Source organism: Medicago truncatula, chromosome 4, assembly GCF_003473485.1.
Source record: "Medicago truncatula cultivar Jemalong A17 chromosome 4, MtrunA17r5.0-ANR, whole genome shotgun sequence".
Taxonomy (NCBI): domain Eukaryota; kingdom Viridiplantae; phylum Streptophyta; class Magnoliopsida; order Fabales; family Fabaceae; genus Medicago; species Medicago truncatula.
This window is the reverse complement of record NC_053045.1, coordinates 22,582,263-22,601,742: the sequence shown is the minus strand read 5'-3', so window position 1 is coordinate 22,601,742 and position 19,480 is coordinate 22,582,263. Positions and strand designations below refer to the sequence as shown.

Sequence of the window (19,480 nt, the reverse complement as noted above, 5' to 3'; positions counted from 1 at the left end):
AGATCTCAGCCAACTTTAATACAGTCATACCCGTCTTGATAGGAACAAAATGTGCCGACTTCGTCAAACGATCCACAATCACCCAAATCGAATCTAAACCCTTAACAGTCTTCGGCAACGCCCCAACAAAGTCCATAGAAAAGCTATCCTGCTTCCATTCTGGCACAAATAACGGTTGCATCAAACCCGACGGTCTCTGATGTTCAATCTTCGACTTCTGACAAACCAAACAAGCATAAACAAACTCAGCGATTTCCTTCTTCATTCCAGGCCACCAAAACAACCTCTTCAAATCTTGATACATCTTAGTCGCTCCTGGATGAATACTCAAACTACTTCTGTGACCTTCCTCCGAAATCTGCCTCTTAAGCTCAAGAACATCTGGCACACGAATCCGATCACGAAACATCAAAACACCATTCTCATCCAATCTAAAGTCTCCACCCTTACCTTGATTCACTGACACCACTCGGTCCACAAGTTCCAAATCTTCCTTCTGACTATCCCTGATCTCTTTCAAAATATTGCTTGTCAATCTCAACATTCCTAACCTTACACCACCTGGTGTCAACTCACTAACCAAACTCAAATCCTGAAACTGCTCAATCAATTCCAACTCCTTAACCATTAAGGCAGACATATGCAAAGTCTTTCTACTCAAAGCATCAGCAACAACATTAGCCTTCCCGGGATGATAACTCAACTGAAAATCGAAGTCCTTAAGATATTCCAACCATCTTCTTTGCCTCATATTCAACTCTTTCTGATCAAACAAATACTTCAAACTTTTGTGGTCACTGAACACCTCAAATTTAGAACCATAAAGATAATGCCTGAAAATCTTCAACTCATATACAACGGCTGCCAATTCCAAATCATGAGTCGGATAATTCTTCTCATGCACTTTCAACTGCCTCGAAGCATAAGCCACAACCTGACGATTCTGCATAAGCACACCACCAAGACCCATCAAAGAAGCATCACAATACACCACAAACGATTCCTTCGGATTCGGCAAAATCAACACTGGAGCTGAAGTCAACCTCTTCTTCAATTCTTGGAAACTCTTCTCACACTTGTCATCCCAAACAAAAGCTTGTCCCTTTCGAGTCAACTGCGTCAATGGCAATGCCAACTTAGAGAATCCCTCAATAAACCTCCGATAATACCGGCCAAACCAAGAAAGCTTCTAATCTTGAAAACAGACTTAGGAGAATCCCATTGCAACCTTAGACGGATCCACATAAATACCACCCTTAGAATCACATGACCAAGGAAACTCACTTCCTTCAACCAAAATTCACACTTAGACAACTTAGCACATAACTGGTTCTCCTTCAATACTTGCAATACAACCCTCAAATGCTCAGCATGCTCTCCCTCAGATTTTGAATACACCAAAATATCATCTATGAACACCACCACAAAACGGTCCAGATAAGGATGAAATATTCTATTCATATACTCCATGAAGACACCTGGCGCATTGGATACTCCAAATGGCATCACGGAATACTCATAGTGTCCATACCTCGTTCGGAACGCGGTCTTGGATATATCTTCCGCCTTCACTCTAATCTGATAATATCCTGATCTCAAATCAATCTTACTAAACACCTCTGCACCAACCAGCTGATCCATCAAATCATCAATCCTTGGAAGCAGATACCGATTCTTAATCGTCACCTTGTTCAACTGCCGATAATCCACACACAACCTCATACTTCCATCTTTCTTCTTAACCAACAACACTGGAGCACCCCACGGCGAAACACTCGGTCTGATAAATTGATTCTCAAGCAACTCTTCTAACTGTTTCTTCAATTCACCCAACTCTGATGCAGACATCCGATACGACGCAATCGAAATAGGACTCGTGCCTGGTACCAAATCAATTGCAAACTCAACTTCCCTCTCCGGCGGTAACTCGGTAATATCATCCGGAAAAACTTCTGGAAACTCTTGCACAACCGACAATTCACCAACTCCTTTCTCACTACTTTCCTTCAAGGATGCAAACATCATGAACACACAAGCTTCACCATCTAGAGACTTCTTCACTTGCTCCGCGGTCAAGAATCTTTTATCTAACTCTTCTACCGGCTTAGAAAAAGTTACACTCTTAGTCAAACAATTAATGCTAACCCCAAAAGCTAACAACCAATCCATACCAAAAATCACATCCATATGCTTCAACGGAAGGCAAACAAGATCCAACTCAAAATCAACATTACCAAAATTATCAAGACATTTAGCACACATAAAAGAAGTAGTCACCGAACCGCTAGCCGGGGTGTCAATAACCATTCCCCGCAACAAAGGAGTTACAACCAATTTCAAACATTCAACACAACTAACCGAGATAAAAGAATGAGTATCACCAGTATCAATAATTGCAATCAAAGGAGTACTATTGATAAAACACATACCTCAAGTAAGACTATCCAGTTGCTCCACCTCCTCTGCATTCAAAGCAAACACTTTTCCCGCCTCCTTCTTCGGCTTGGTACACTAGGTACTAATATGGCCCTTCTCTCCACAATTATAACAAGTGATCTCCTTCTTGCAATCAGCCGACTTGTGACCCGCTTGTCCACACCTGAAACATTTATCACCGTTCTTGGAATCATTGGCATAATGACCCAAAGTCCCACACTTGAAGCATCTGACATCCTCCAAACTCGCCTTAGAGCCTCCACCAGATTCTCTCTTCTTCCCCTTATCCTTGTTATACGGCTTTCCAAATCCTTGAATCTTTCCTCTCTTATCCTTTTGTGCCTTAAAATAATCAAACTTAACCTTCCCAGCATCATCAAACATACGACACTTATGCACCAAAGTATCAAAGTCTCGGATCTCTTGAACACACATGTACTGATAGATATCCGGCCTAAGTCCACTCTCAAACTTCACACACTTCGAAACCATAGCATCCTCAGCATTGATGTAGGGATAAAACCTAGACAGCTCCTAAAACTTCGCCGCATACTCGGCTACAGACATGCTTCCTTATTTCAGATTCAGAAACTCAACCTCCTTCTTGGTCCTCAAGTCTTCACGGAAATACTTCCTCAAGAATTCAACCTTGAACTTAGCCCAGGTCACCACATCACCTTCCAACTCAAGTCTTCCTTTGGCATTAATCTACCAGTGCTCCGCTTCCTCAGCTAGCATATGAGTTGCTAGCCTGACCTTCTGGTCATCTCCCGTAACCATAGCTCGGAAAATCCTCTCCATACCCTGCACCCAAGTCTGTGCTCCCTCTGGATCGAACCTCCCTTTGAAAGTCGGCGGATTGTTCCTCAAGAACCTATCAAGCCTCCTCTCTTCGGTCTAACCGTCATTCCTCCGATTAGCCACCGTATTCTCATTCGCCTGGGCCAAAACTTGTGCCATAGTCGCTAAAGCTTGCGCAATTGCCGCATTGTCTTTACCACCTGCCATCTCAGCTCTACACAACCAACTTACTGATAAGAAAACAACACAACAAAGCAAATGTCGAATGTACTATGCTACCATTCGCACATAACAGGGAAATACAACAAACATTAGTCTAGACACGACTGACCACGGCTCTGATACCAACTTGTAACGCCCTATTTCTATTAAAGCAATTAAACATGCGAATAATTCATATATTCAAGATATAGACGCTACTTTCACCAAAATGAAAACCAAAGATCGGATGCTAACATGCATGCACACAAAACCTCATCGGACGCAGCGGATACAAAATTCATATACAACGTGCATACATGTCACGTGATCTCAAAATACATAAGCATAAAACTCTTCAAATCCGACACATGGACAAAATCTCAAAATATAAAAATAATCCAACAAGATCTAGAGCTAACAACAAAACCCTAGATCAGAGCCGACTCTACTCTAAGACCTGATAGTGGAGAAAGCTCCCACTATCCACCAACATCAGGAACTCACCAAGCTACTATTCATGCACAACGTCTACTCACCCATACAGGCAAGTAGGCGGTCAAAAATCACTAGGGGTGAGTATTACATCAACATAATCAATAACGCAGATAAGCAGGACTGGCATAATCCAATATCGTGTAATGAATCAAAATAGATAAATTCCATACATACATTACCACCGCAATCCAAGTCTCACCGACATATATTCAACGAACACATCATCATCAATAATCATCATTCACAATTCCACTACTTCCATGAGTTTATCAATTCACATAATTAATCATGAGATGACACAACAATCCATCAAATACAAACATCACCATTAATCACTTACAACCACAAGTACATCAAGTAATTTCACAACTAGGACTCATGTCACCTCATGATAAGATCCTAGACACAACAACTATATGCATGCGGTACCGGTCATCACCAATATTTAGGCCGTCGCCCATCATCACCAAAATCATCACCAATTGGATATGTAAAAATATCCGTCATCACCAAATATGTATGCATGAACATATGACTCAATAATAATGCATATGTCCACGCAACAACTCACTATATCATCACCAATATTTATTTGCATATATGCAATCACACCAATAGTTCATCACCATATGCATAATCAATACCATATCATAATAAACAATGTATATGGACTCACCAATATCATCTTATTCACATAACTCATATCAAATACATGATTTGCTCACATTCCAAGTAGAAGGGAAAATACATCACCTTGAGATAACTTCTCATTCAACATTCAATTAATAATCAAGTACTTCCATATAGTCATACAAAACTAATCATGAAAGATTTATAAGACGATTGGCTTTTAAGAACCAATTTCGATAAAATCCATATCAAGTGGCAAACGACCAACAATGATAAATCCCCAAAACAAAGTAACATTATAAAGTTTGAAAACTCACCGAACAATCTTAATCAATCATGTAGTCAAGAACTTAAGTCACTTACAAACTATTAAACATTAGTTCAAAGAATAACTTAAGATCGTACGATAAAATCCCAACTCAACATTTTCTACATTCCTACCCGAAATTTACGTTTACCATGATTAAGGTGTTTGGCTCACGTTACAAGCTTTACCTAAGTCTATATGAGCTATAGGTCTAACTTGTAATCTAATTCATTTCATGAAGGTTTAATCGAACAAAATATAGAATTTTTCGTAACATTTTCACTAAGATCCCCTTGTAGTATTTTCATCATAACTCAAAAACTAAAGATCATTTTCAAGTCAAACCAAAGTCAGTGGAAAGCCAACATCGTTATCTAAAACTTTCATGTTAAAATCAGAAGCCAGTTCAAAACAAAAATAGGCGAAAAAGGACGCAAGAACACGAAACATGGGATGCTGCCACTGAGCAGCTCGCCTGGCGAGTAAACACAGTAGCTGCTCGCCACTAGTTCGCCTTCCAGCTCGCCTGGCGAGTAAACGCAGTTTGCAGAAAATTCTGTTTTACGGGAAAAATCCATTTTCACCCCAAAATCCCAATTTTTGACAGCCCAATACCCAAATTCGATCCCAAAGTGCATCCAAATGTTTCTAAATATGAAAAGACACTTGAGTTCATGTACAAACTTGAATTAAACATCATCTTAGCAAAAAAAGTCACCATTTAACCCATTTTATCAAAACAACAACAACATCTTATTTCTTATCTTCAATCGATGAATATGCTGAAGGTGAGAAAAACACAAGAAGGGGGGGTTGAATTGTGTTTTGTTTTTCTCTAAAAAATTCTTCTTCTGATAACACTTCAGAAGCAGGTTAGGAATGCTTATGATGTGATGTTCAGAATCAGATATGCAGCGGAATAAAACAAGAGTAGAGAAAAGAAAGAGAGACACAAGCAATTATCCTGGTTCCTTCCACAAACCGGAAGTAGTCTAGTCCCCCTTGCACTTCCAAGGAGATTTTCACTAATAATCACACAGATTACAAATGCTCAATACTCTCTAAGTATGAGACTTCTCAAAATGCTCAAGCACGCAGGCGAGAGACTTCCAATGCTCAAGCACTAAAGCAAGAGTATTCTAATGCTCAAGCATGCAGGCGAGAGGCTTCTATTCAAACAAAAATACACAGAAAATGTTTGACTTTGAACACTTGATATATAATCAGTGGTGTTCACAATACAATGCAATAAAGACTCTAAACTTGAGAATTTCTAAGATGTATCAAATCAGTGCAGAAATTCAAAGTGCTTTTTAGAATCAAATTTGACAGAGTTTTGGCGCTTTTAACTTGTGTTGATATCTCTTTTCAATCTTCAAGTCCTCAGTCCTTTTTATAGAGGTGTGAAAGAGACGTTGAGATTTTTAGCACGTCTAAAGAGTCGTTGAGTTCCTTTGATCATCCACCAGTAATCTTTTGCGTGATTTGGGTGTAGTCCTTTGAAGAATCAACTTCAAATTCATTCCCATCTTGAAGGAACATTTCTGTAGGCAGAGCTGTTGTCTTGTCTTGTAGCGTAGACAAAAACAGAGTAGTGGAGGTAGTGGTTGTACACTTGTACTTTGTCAACTCTGATAACGAAGGACAATTTCCCAGTGCTTTTCAAACGACCGTTGATACCTCCCTTTCAATTCTTCGTTCTCTTAGACGAGGTAGAAACGAAAAACCAGCTCCTTTGAATCGTCAGTTTAAATTTACTGATCACTTGTAGCTTCTGGTGATGATATAACTTCTGATGAAATCTTGCTTCTGATGGTCTTCTGCTTCTGATGAACTTCTGCTTCTGATGACGTCATTACTTCAGAGGCACTTGAAACTTCAGGAGCACTTCTTAGCTTCAGACGCAGTTTTCTTCAGAGGCTTTGAATTCCTTTGCTCTCCATTGTTCTTCCAAGACCTATTGAAATTGATTGACTTTGCCTATGGTCCTGTACACTTGAACAATTATTAGCAATAACCAATTGACAATTTTTAATACCTTGTTATCATCAAAACTCATTAAGGTTTATTGTGAAACACATTTTGTTCCAACAATCTCCCCCTTTTTGATGATGACAAACAATAGTATTTAAAATGTTCAATTGTTGTTGATCTAATTAACAAGTTGACTACTAGGTATGAGGTTTGTAAGCTCCCCCTGAGTCTAATAGACCTTTAAGGTGAGGTTTGTAAGCTCCCCCTAAGTTCTATACTCGTTAATTAAATTTCAATAAAATGCGCACAAGGTAATTAATAAAATTTCAGAAGTATTAAGAATTACCAAAAGTTTAGAAAATGGTTCAGAGCAAAAAGTTAATTTAATCAAGTTAAATTAATGGGGCTCAGAGCCTAAAAATAGTATACAACTACTCCCCCTTTTGTCATCAACAAAAAGTAAATAAAACAAAAGAAAGAGTTTGTACAAAAGATGAGAAAAAACTGTAAAGATACACAATGTAATATAAGTATCAGAGCATTAAAGATTGACAGAAATTGTTTCAGAAGCATATGAATAATACATAACCAGCAAGTTAAGATACACAATCAGAGCAAGTGACTACAAAAAAAAACAAAATCTAAACAAGCAAAAAAAATGGCGTGCTACTAAGGTTTGGCTAGTTTAGAGACTTGTTCCATCAAATACTTGATTTGCTCAAACTGATTCTTCAATTCTTCTGCTTGCTTATTCACAACTTCTTCTAGAGTATCAGACTTCTGCTTAACCTTCTGAACTTCTTCATTCTTAGCCTTAAGCCTCCTTTTCATCCCTTGAAAAATTTTGTCACCTCTTGAGACATAGTCACTTTCTGGAAAGAAAGGAGCATTAGCTAACAGAAGTAGTGAGTCTTGCTCTTTCTCTTTCTCAGCTGAGTGAAGATCTTCCAATTGCTTCTTAAGCATTTCAGCTTGAGTTGTTATGCATATTTCACTTATTAGTTCCAGCATCTCAGCAAAATCTTTCATCAAACCAGCTTTCAGATTCATCCATTGGTCTATATAGTGAATTGAAGGTGAACACACTTTTCTAAGAAGAATAAGTCCTTGAATTTCATCACTGAACCGTTGAAGCTCTTCATCAATGTATTCAGACTCTAGAATGATATCTGGGATGGGTATAGGTTCTGGAATGGGTAAAGGTTCTGGAATGGATGTTGTATGAGATGAAGATGGTTGGTCAGAAGTAGTGTATTGCTCAGGAGTTGTTTCATTATGAGTTGGTGTTTGGGTAGGATTCTCAGTTTGTTGTTCAGGGTTAGTTTGGGGTAGGTCAGAAGCAACTTGTTCAGGAACAGTTTGTTCAGGAACACTTTGCTCAGGGACGGTTGAGGTTTCAGGTTGGGAATTTGGTTGTTGATTTTCTAAGACAGTTTTTTCAGGGACTGTTTTAGAGGCCTTTGTAGGGGTTGGTTGCATCTCACCTCCTAAGTGTTTTTCTAGGTTATGAAGGGTTGGGGGTCTTCTGAAGTGGCTGCTTCTGAAGCTACTTCAAAGGCTTTTTGTGGTGCTGGATTGGTTTCTGGGTGTTGGATATTTAAAGGTTCGATGATAGGTGGTTGGAAGAAATGATCAGTAGGCAATTTCTCACAGATTTTTATCCTCTGTTGAGAGAAATTGATTTGCATTTGATCATAGTCTGGGATAACAGAAGGGGTTGTTTTTGAAGGTTTGAAGTTTGGTAGACATTGTTTGATGTGCTGACTCAGAGGAATGTCATCTGAGTTAGTGGAGGATGATCATGATGAGGGTGATGATGGAAGGTTAAAAGTCTGAACATTGAATTTAGCTTTTGGATCTGAAGAAATACCTGAAGGATGAGCTTTTGATCGAGTAGCTTCTGATGCTGGTTCTGAAGGATTTGCTCCTGAAACGTTCTTAGCTTTTAGTGCTTCTCAACATCGAGATCATACCCTGCTGCTTTGAGCTGTTCATCTCTCTTCTTCTTGTAGAGTTCAGCCATATGCTTTCTTTTGGCTAATTCATTAGCAGCAAATTCCGTAGTCATTTGTTCTTGCTTAGGGGTGAGTCTAAAGCAAGGTGTCTCCAATGACACAGGCTTCTTAGCCTTCTTCAGACTGGGCTCTTCTTCTTCCCTCCTTAACTGTTCAACAACTTCCTTGATTCGCTCCTGAACACTTCTTTCTCCCTTGGCTCTTCTGCTTCTGATAGCTTGAAGAGCATCTTCCCTAGCAGCATCTTGAACTTCTGGCTCTTACTTTCTCTTCTTCTGAATAACTTCCTCAAAAGCAGAAACAGTCGAACTTTCAATCTTGACAGTTTTAGTTCTCTTGGGTTTAGGTGCTGCAACACCATCCTTATCAGCAGTCTTTGATCTCTTAGAAGGTTTTCTTGAAGATTCTTCTTCCAAGTAATATTCCTTGGTTAAAGTTTTGCTCTTTGTCTTCCTGCTCTTAGCAACAGGAAGAGCTCCTCCATACATCTGTTCTGGAACTTCCTTCAAGCTGATTTTGACCTGAGTTCTTTCAAAATGCTCCCTGATGTAGTGCATCTGAACATCCAAAGGGTCTTGTTTGCAGATTGGAGGAAAATCAGTCATCAAGGCTGATTTAGAATCAGATACTGTCATATCTGTGCTTAGCTTCTTATATTCATCTTTCTTAATCAGATGCATGGACCTCAGAGTTTCTCCATTGATGATTTTTCCAGTTACAGTGCCCAACTGTTCATCAGTGAAGAAATTTACATCTTTGAGAAGATTAAGAAGACTTCCTTGATGAAACATTTCAGAGAGAAGCCTCCCATAGGGTACCCAGCACCTATTTTTCATCTGGCTTTCTCTGAGCTGTTGTACCATATGCCTGAAGATGTATCTAGGCACATTTGCAACTACACCTGTTATGAAGAAGTGGAGAAGGATCTTGTGCTCCAGTGAAGGCTGATCACTACCACCACCTTTTGGTAATAGATTATCATTTTGAATCTTCCGGAGCAGAACTTGATGAAGCCATTTGATTGATTGAAGGAAAAAGGGTTTCTAGGTTTTTAGAGGAAATGCGCTTACTTCGCAGTGAAGGTTGGAAAACAAATGAAAGTGTGAGTTGTGAAGTGAGTAGTGTGTGTTTGTCTAAGTGTTTTTAGTAAAAACGATTGCAATTCATAAGGGGACAAACAAACAAAGCATTAATGACAAATTGGGGGCGCGTGTTAGTACGTTTAAAAGCATATAAATCATCATTGCCCTTTTTGTTATACTCCAATACAAATAGACCACGTCAGAAATTTTTCAGACTAATAACCTTGGTTAATGGGACAGGTGTTACTAAGACGTAACCGCCAACGATCCCACTAACCCTGCTATTCAGAAGTAAAGAACACAGCTTCTGAAGTTTTAATGCTGACGTCATCTTCAGAAGCACATTTTCCTCAGAACCTCAGTTAAGAGCTTCTGATGGACCAAGGCTTCTGAATAAACTTCAGAACCAAACTTCTTATTCAAAGGCAAGCAAATCTTAATCAGACACAAAGTGCATGTTCAAATTTTTCTTGATAAAATCAAATCTTTCAACAGTTAAAGGCTTTGTAAATATATCAGCCCATTGATGCTCTGTATCAATGAATTGTATATCTAAAATTCCTTTCTGAACATAGTCTCTAATAAAATGGTGTTTGATCTCAATATGCTTGGCTCTTGAATGTAGAATTAGATTCTTTGACAAACAAATAGCAGCAGTATTATCACAAAAGATGGGAATACTGTTAGCATTAATCTGATAATCTTCCAACTGATGTTTCATCCAAAGTAGTTGTCTACAACAACTTGCAGCTGAAATGTATTCTGCTTCTGCTGTAGACATGGCAATTGTTGCTTGTCTTTTGCATGCCTAGTGTGCTCGCGATTTTCGGATGTCAAACCATTAATTGATTTGAATCGTCAATCTTTGAACTCTCGATTTTTATTCTTGGGAAGGGAAAAAATGAGTAAAAACCCTTATTGAGACTTTGGATTCGGGGGTTGGTTATGCGAAGGGAAGGTGCTAGCACCCTAAGCATCTACGGTATTCCGTAGGAACCTCTTACCTAGATTATCTTGTGCTAAGTTACTTGTTTATTTGAAAAATCATCGCCTAATGTCTAAATGAAAGGATGGAGGGAGAAGAAGCATGTTTTTGGTTATTTTTATTTGATTTGGAAGGACGAGTCCTCTGCCTACGTACCCTTTTGAGAGAGGGATCAAAACCGACGTAGTTCCACTCAAGAATTTCTTTGGTGGGTTTGGTTGATTTTAAGATTTTTGAAAATGGTTTTAAGAATAGAAAGAGGCCTCAAGGCATGAGATAAAGAAAACAAGTGAGGTTGATTGATTTTAAAATTTAAAAATGGTTGAAGTTGAATTAAGATTGATTGAGAGTTTAATTAAGAAAATAAAGAGAAAATGTTGTTAAGAAAATGATTTTTTGAATTTGACATATTTGATTTTTTTGATAAAAAGGTTTTTTCTAAATTAACGGTGGAAACTAACGTAACGTCGTAAAAAATTAACGGAAAGCGGTAAATAAAATGTGGTAGTGTCGGTGCATGTGTCGGTGCTTGTGTTACCTACATTATTACATCAATTCCTAAATACAACCCTAAGGCCTTTATGCCAAAATAAAATGCGAGAAATAAAATTACATCAATTCCCTATTTATACATACTAAGTCAATGACAAGATAAAATGATGAGAAAATTAAATGTGCATGCTATGATTCAAGACAAAAATTAAATGGTTAGTAATCACAAGAAATATTATGGTGAATGAGACATAAGAAATAATAAGCAAGAATTAAGACAAATAAAATAATTAAGGTCATCATATAAGAAATAAACAAAAAAAAACCATAAAAAGAAAACAAATAGAAAGGATTTTTAAAATTAGAGAAAATTAAAATAGTGATAAAAATATTTTTTGGAATTTTTCTAAACACAAAAATGTCAAAAAGTGTAAAAACAATATTTAACAAATAAAGATAATTGAAATAAAAAATAATAAGACATTGGCTCAGCAGGATTAATTCTGGACCATTGGATTAAATCAATAGTCCAGATTCATTCACTGGATTCATCACAGCCATAGGATCTAAGATCCAACGGTCACAAAAACAACATAGAAACAAAGGGATTATACTGAAAACACAGTGACCGTCAGATCAACGATCTGATGGTCCAAACAGAAACCACACCATACTCACGCAGAAAGAAAATCCACTTGATCCAAAATCAAGATACACAGGAGCCCTCAGATCAAGGAATGATCCAGATCCAAGGGGTGTAACGCGATGGAGCACTGAATTGCAGTATGCGCATGTGCACAAGATCAAACCAAAAAAAGAAACACTATAAAAGAGTTTTAACAAAAAAAACATAACACAAATCACAAAAAAAACCTCTTTCTAAAAACCTAGAGAGAGAAGCTCCCACTTCTCTCTAGGAATCTCGCCGGAGAAGAAGGTGGGGGAGGGGCGGCCGGAGCAACTCCGGCGTGGTGGCCGGCCGGAGCGCCGCCGCGCCGGAGTTTTTTTTTTGCTTTTTTTCGAAATTTTTTTTACATCAAAATACTCCTCTTCCCCTCCTCTACTCGAATCCAAGCTCAAAATTTCGAAACCATACACCAAAAATCCTAGATCTACAAATGAAAATGTGAAATTTTTACCTCTTTTTCCGGTCCCCTTCTTTCCTTCCGGTTCGTTTCTGCTCCCTTACGGTCCGGTTCCGCTTTCTGCTCCGGTTCGGCCTGCTTGCTGTTCTGGTTCGGTTGTGTTGTTGTTGCTCCGGTCCGGTTGTGTTGTTGTTGCTCCGGTCCGGTTGTGTTGTTGTTGCTCCGGTCCGGTTGTGTTGTTGTTGCTTGTTTGTGATTTGTGTGGTTATATGAATAGTTTTGAGGTTTTAGTAAAGTTTTGGTATTGCTGGATTTTGATGAATATATGAATGTTCTTCATGTGTTCATGTTATTTCTTTGTAATTTTTAGTGTTTGATCTGAAAAAGGGTTGGAAAAGTAGAAAATGAGTGTTTGTGAATTGCTGCTGATTTTTTGACGTGAACAGTGACTTCTGGCCCATTTCCCAATGATTGACAGGGTTTTTATAGTGACAAACTAGGGTTGGCTCTGGTACAAAACAAAGACCAAAATGCCCCTGCAGCTGAGACTTGGGGACAAAGGCTTAACAAATAAATAAATAAATAAAAATAAAAGAATGAATAAAAAGAAAAAGAAAAAGAAAAGCAAAAGAAAAAGAAGAAAGGGAAGACGTATGTCTTCTTCTTTTCTTTGTTGTGTTTTTTTTTATAAAAAAAAAAATAATAATAAAATAAAACAATAATAAACAAACTAAAAAAGACAAAAAAAAAAAAAAAAAAAAATAATAATAAAATAAAAATAAAAAAAATAATAAAAAAAATAAAAAGTCCCTTCGGAATCTGACATGAGGTACTTCAAAGTATCCTCCCTGCCGAAATTTCGATTGAAATGATTAATAAGAAAAGACGCCTTTTAAAAAAAAAGCGATTAGGCCTTCTCTTTTTTGACGTGATCGTTACGATAAAAAAAACTATGCGTCGTAAAAACGAAAGTGAGACGGTTTTTAATTGTTGTGAAATGCGAACGTTGATTTAAATGTAAAAATAAAAACTTTTTGAATGACTAAAGACAAGAAACCCGAATTTTAAATGGTAAAAAAAACGAATAAAAAGGGAACGTGAACCATTTTAAAATACGGACAAGAGATTTTAAACGGTCCAAAATTGGGGTATGACAGATGCCCCTATTTAAGTTTCTTCGTCACAAAGGTTTTAAAAGAGAACTTTTTAAACCAAAGGGTCGGAGAGACTTAAATATATAAAAACGCCAATTTTGGACCATTTGAAACGCCAGAGATGTGATGCTGATGAATGTGATAATATGACTGAATATGATATAAGCATGAAGGTAAAGATGATGCAAAGACTGACTGGGAGACAAATGGATAGGTATCACTGGGGAAAGAAATGATAGGTAATGCTTACGATTGTTGTGAGGTACCTTGAAACGACTGGAGTATAAATGATGATGTTTAATAACATTGTTTCAAGGCGAAAGTAAAGACATGATTGTCGACGAGTGGCGAAAGTAAAGACATGATTGGCCGACGAGTGGCGAACGTAAAGACATGACGGGCCGACGAGTGGCGAAATTAAAGACATGACGGGCCGACGAGTGGCTAAGGTAAAGACAAGACAGGCCGACGAGCGGCTAAAGTAAAGACATGACGGGCCGACGAGCGGCTAAAGTAAAGACAAGACGGGCCGACGAGTGGCTAAAGTAAAGACATGACGGGCCGACGAGTGGCGAAATTAAAGACATGATGGGCCGACGAGTGGCTAACGTAAAGACAAGACAGGCCGACGAGCGGCTAAAGTAAAGACATGACGGGCCGACGAGTGGCTAAGGTAAAGACAAGACAGGCCGACGAGCGGCTAAAGTAAAGACATGACGGGCCGACGAGTGGCTAAAGTAAAGACAAGACGGGCCGACGAGTGGCTAAAGTAAAGACATGACGGGCCGACGAGTGGCGAAATTAAAGACATGATGGGCCGACGAGTTGCTAAAGTAAAGACAAGACAGGCCGACGAGCGGCTAAAGTAAAGACATGACGGGCCGACGAGTGGCTAAAGCAAAGACAAGACGGGCCGACGAGTGGCTAAAGTAAAGACATGACGGGCCGACGAGTGGCGAAATTAAAGACATGATGGGCCGACGAGTGGCTAAAGTAAAGACATTGTAAAGCTTGATATGAGTGGGGATTAACTTGACAAAGATACACCTGAGGGGAAAAATGAAATTGTCTGAAGACGATGGGGCAACTGTATAGACTGGTTACTGGCGAGACCTGCCACTTTGAAACATGATTGGTTTTATAACATACCTGAGTTTAGACCCATTTTGAGGATAATGAAGCAAAATATTGGGTAAAAAAAGAAACTATGTATGGATGGTGTTTATATGCGTGCTATGTATGCATGAATGAATGAATATGTATGAGACTCATATGATGGTGTAATGGTAAGATTGTTGAGACAGGACTGGGCAGGTCTACGAGGAGAATGGCCCGGCATCACTGGACGAACACTCGAAACCTTCAATGGGGACAAAGTCACGGGGAATGAATCAACCATCGTTGGGGTACAGCTTTCACAATCCGGGGTAGAAGTCGCCATTTCACCAATGCAACACCGTATTTCCATGCTTGAATAGTCATTGCCTTTTTGTATATATATTTCTTGAAATCCCTAACTTTTGCCTGGATCATCCTTTCAGATTTTTTTTGATCCACCGGGAGACATTTTTCTTTTTTCTTTTTGTATGCCCCTAATTTTTACCTGGACCGCCCTTTCGGGTTTTCGATCCACTAGGGCGCTTTTTTTTTTTTTTTTGCAATGACTATTTCTTCTTCGTTGAACCTGCTAGTTTCGGACCAACTATTGACACATACTTATATATTTTCAAGCTGTTCGATGGAGAACATGTCGTTTGAAATACTGAAGAAGCAAGGTAAAATGGATTTCCAAACTGTTCAATGAAGAACGTGCCATTTGAAATATTGTGGATTGGTGACATCTCTGGATCAGCCACACTAGTGATGACGCTTTTAATGAGATACCATTGAAATAAGACACTGGATGGTAATGCAATTTATTTATAAATGATATTTGTATGCATGTTAGATGTGCATGAAAGTTATATGCATGTATATGTATATGAATGAATGTATGAATATACGCATGAAACTTGTAGGACCGTATGACTGTATCTAACAGGTGAAACTGACAAACAAGACTGGATAGGTAAGATAGGAGGTTGAATGACATCGCAGTACAAACACTCAGCAATCTTCATTGGAAATAAAATCACTGGCGATGAATCAAATTAATGTTGGGGTAAAGCACGATATCAAACCACTGGCAGGGGAAACAAACCATTAATCAGACCACTGAAGGGAGAATGCCCCATAATCAAACCACTTGAAGGGAAAATGCCCCATAATCAAACCGCTTGAAGGGATAATGACCCATTAATCAAACCACAAGCAGAAGTTGCCATTAATCAACCCACATGCAGAAATCGCCTTCAATCAAACCACTAGAGAGGTACCAACCCATGTTTTGGCAGAAGTCGCCATACATCAAACCATAGGCAGAAGTTGCCATTTGTAAACCAATACCGAGTGCATTCTTCCATTTGACCCTCTTGCACTGTGATGTCTCTGTCTCTTTTTTTTTTTATTTTTTTGAAACCCTAACCTTTGCCTGGACCGCCCTTTCGGGTTTTCGACTTAATGAGTTTTTTTTTTTTTTTTTTTTTTTTTTTTTTTTTTTTTGACAGAGGTCATCTCTCAGCTTTTGGTCATGCCAACTTTGCAGAGTTTAACTGTCCTTGAGGCGGATGTTGATGTATGTTTCACCTACTCATAAATTCAAAGAAGATGTACTTGTTGTTTATGCTTTTCAAAAGACATGATAAAAGATTATTTTTTTTTGAATTTTTTGCTTTAGGTATTAACATCAAAAAATAGAAGAAAAATTTGCAAACAGAATAAATAAGAATTTTAAATAAATGGGCACAAGCTCAAGTTAATATAAATGGAATGGTGGCCTGCCAAAGGCGTGGTTCCACAGATTTTAAAAGTTTGGAAAAATGGTAATTATATGGAAAAGGTACGTTGAACACAATAACCACTGTTTCCTCTACCAACTTTGAATTCCACTGTTTTGAGTCTTTGATTTGCAGATGCTTCAGATCGGATGCCCTTTAACAGCTAAGATGCCCCAGATGAATCATATCTGATTTGATGAAATTACCTTGCCATGAGTCGGAAATCTTTTGACAGCTGAAATGCCCCATATGAGTCATGTCCGACCAGATGCAGTTACTTTGTCATGATCCTTAACTTTTGCATAGATCGCCCTTGCGGGTTTCAACCTATCAGGATAATCATTTTTTTTTTTTTTATATGTCTCTAACTTTTGCATGGACCGCCCTTTCGGGTTTTCAGTCCATCGAGACGCTCTTTTTTTGCCTAAACCGCCTTTTCCGGTTTGCGACTTATCGAGCTTTTTCATTTTAACAAAGTATTTCTTGACTGCATCGGTATACACAGGACATACAAGTTTAACCTCATGCTTTGTATTAGGCATTCATTGCTCCTGGAGTTTGTTTAAATCAGATAGCATAACTTTTGAGCACAATGCCACTCTCTTGACATTCATGGGGACGAGCCTTCTCTTGTTGAAAACATGCTTTTGATACAATTGTTCACGCCATACGGCAATAACACTTTTAAATTCAATCAAGCTTAGCTTTCATTGGAACTCCCGTTGATGAGACTTTGACCTCCATGTGAGGCATTGCCTTTATGTTGTATACTGAGGGATGGAGGGGGGGTTGCCCCTGCTGAAGTGTTTACTTGAAGTACAATATCCTTGCAAGGAAAATGGTGGCATCTCGTGCCAGTCTTTGTACATGAAAGTCCTCTTCTAGACAATCTCTTTTGATATTTGCAGCTTCGACGGCCAAGATGCCCCAGTAGGCGAGAAATATCAGTGGAAGCTTCTTCATCATCCTCTTCTTCAACCTCGGATACAAGGAACTCAAAGTCGAGAGAGAGTACATGGTTTAAGTGTTCAACGGGTTTATTAATGCATGATTTGATTATTGACATAAACATTATGATTATGCAGATATGTGGAAATGATTAAAGAAACAGCTTTTTTTTGGTTTTTTGTATTACCATTTTTCCAGAAAAAGCACAAAATAAAACAAAGTCGGGATCAAGACGACCTTTCACTAATGATGAAAATACATAAAGCAAAAAATCCCTAAACAAATTCACTCTCGCCTCAGGTGGGACGAAAGGATTTTTTTTGAAAAACATAAAGCAACAAACAAACATACTAATTGAACAAAGGAGTAGTAGAAATAAACGTCAACAAATACCAAATTGCAACTAAACACTCCACATGCCACCACAAGGTCCAAAGATCCGATAGAGGATTAACTTGCACATTCAGATCCAAACTCTTCGAAAGGTATGAGATCGTCTTCAATCAGTTTCTGGACCGCAATCTTCAAAGAAAAACAGCGCTCAACATGATGACCTTGTGCCCCTTGATGGAAAACACAAAAGAGATCAGGTCTCCATCGAGCCGGCAATATCTTCGGTATCGGAGGAGGTGGCCTGATTTGGACAAGGTTCCTCTCAAGCAAATAGGGAAGCAACTTTGCATATTTAATTGGAATTGGATCAAATTTCATTCTTGGAGCCTGTAGTCGAGGTTGTTGTTGATATTGTTGAAATTGGGACTGATAACCCAGATCTTGGACCGCGTTCATGATGGGCATAACAGCGGAAACAGAGAGAGGAGCCAGATATTGTTGTTGGCTTGGTTGAAACTGGGGTTGATAGCCCGGATCTTGAACATTGGTGATGGGTGTAACAGCAGCAACAGAGTGAGAAGCCAGATGTTGTTCTTCCTTCAAAGGATAGTACTGCTTAGTGTCATGATCTCGTGCCCCTTGATGGAAGGCACAATTGCGGTCAGGACGATACCCGGGAGGCAGCGTATTTGGTACATGAGGAGGTGACGGGGTTTGAACAAGGTTCGTCTTCAGCAAAATGGGAAGCAAATCCGCATATTTCACAGGAAACGGGTCACACTGCGATGCTTTTTGGGCCTGATTTTGAGGTATAAGCGGTTGAGGAGACTGATTTTGAGGGATAAACCGCTGAGAACCCTGTTGTCGAGACCGTTTCATGCATATTGGCTGACATAGTGCCTGAGGCCTTTGTTGGACAAGCGGTGGATCCTTTGTAGCCATCAATGAAGATACAAGGCTAGTTAACTTCTCTACCTCAGCCCGAAGTGTTGTTATTTCTCCACGAAGCTCGTGGACCTCTTGCTCAAGTTGATCCATCTTTTGTGTTTGCACGAGTGTCTGCATATGTGAGCCGAACTTGGATGAAGACATCTGACCACTTTACTAATGAATTGACCTTTTTATGGAGAAGACACAGTGTGAGATACAGACTAGAAACTATGAATGCAAAACGATGCATGATATGCTTATGCAAAAATAGATTTTTTTGAAGGACTTGTTAAAGTGAAATGTAAACATGGCAGAGGAATATGGTTTCATTTGAAAATTGTCAAGATATTTACAATAGGTTTCTTTTTCAAAAGGTAAGAACGAAACCAAGGAAGAAGTTCTTTAACATAAGCTAAAAGCTTGGTTAAAATTTTGGAAGTTGTATTTCTTGGTGTTCATTCTTACAAGGTCCATATCCGTGATGTTTACAAAAACTTGTCTAAGTCCTTCAATTTTTTTATTTATGGAAAAAGTTGTTTATGAATGAATGCATGTATGCATGATTATGCTAAGTGGATAGAATACATGGTGAGGGTAAGTTCCACAATGTTGGAGTCAATGGTAACAACGTCATTTGGTAAGGACTATGGTTTCAAATGTACCTGTATCACGGGTTCTACCAAGGTTCCCAAAGTCCTCGACCACTTCCGAATATTATCGGATACCGAGAAAACAC

The 19,480-nt window shown here is 38.7% G+C and overlaps 1 protein-coding gene across 1 annotated transcript; it reads right to left on the bottom strand.

Moving 5' to 3' along the window:
- Positions 1 to 2,511: 2,511 nt before the first annotated feature.
- Positions 2,512 to 2,820, bottom strand: LOC120579934 (zinc finger protein GIS2-like). The gene has a single exon (XM_039832700.1). It carries the CDS (start codon positions 2,818 to 2,820, stop codon positions 2,512 to 2,514), a length of 309 nt encoding a protein of 102 aa, XP_039688634.1.
- Between the last annotated feature and the right edge of the window lie 16,660 nt (positions 2,821 to 19,480).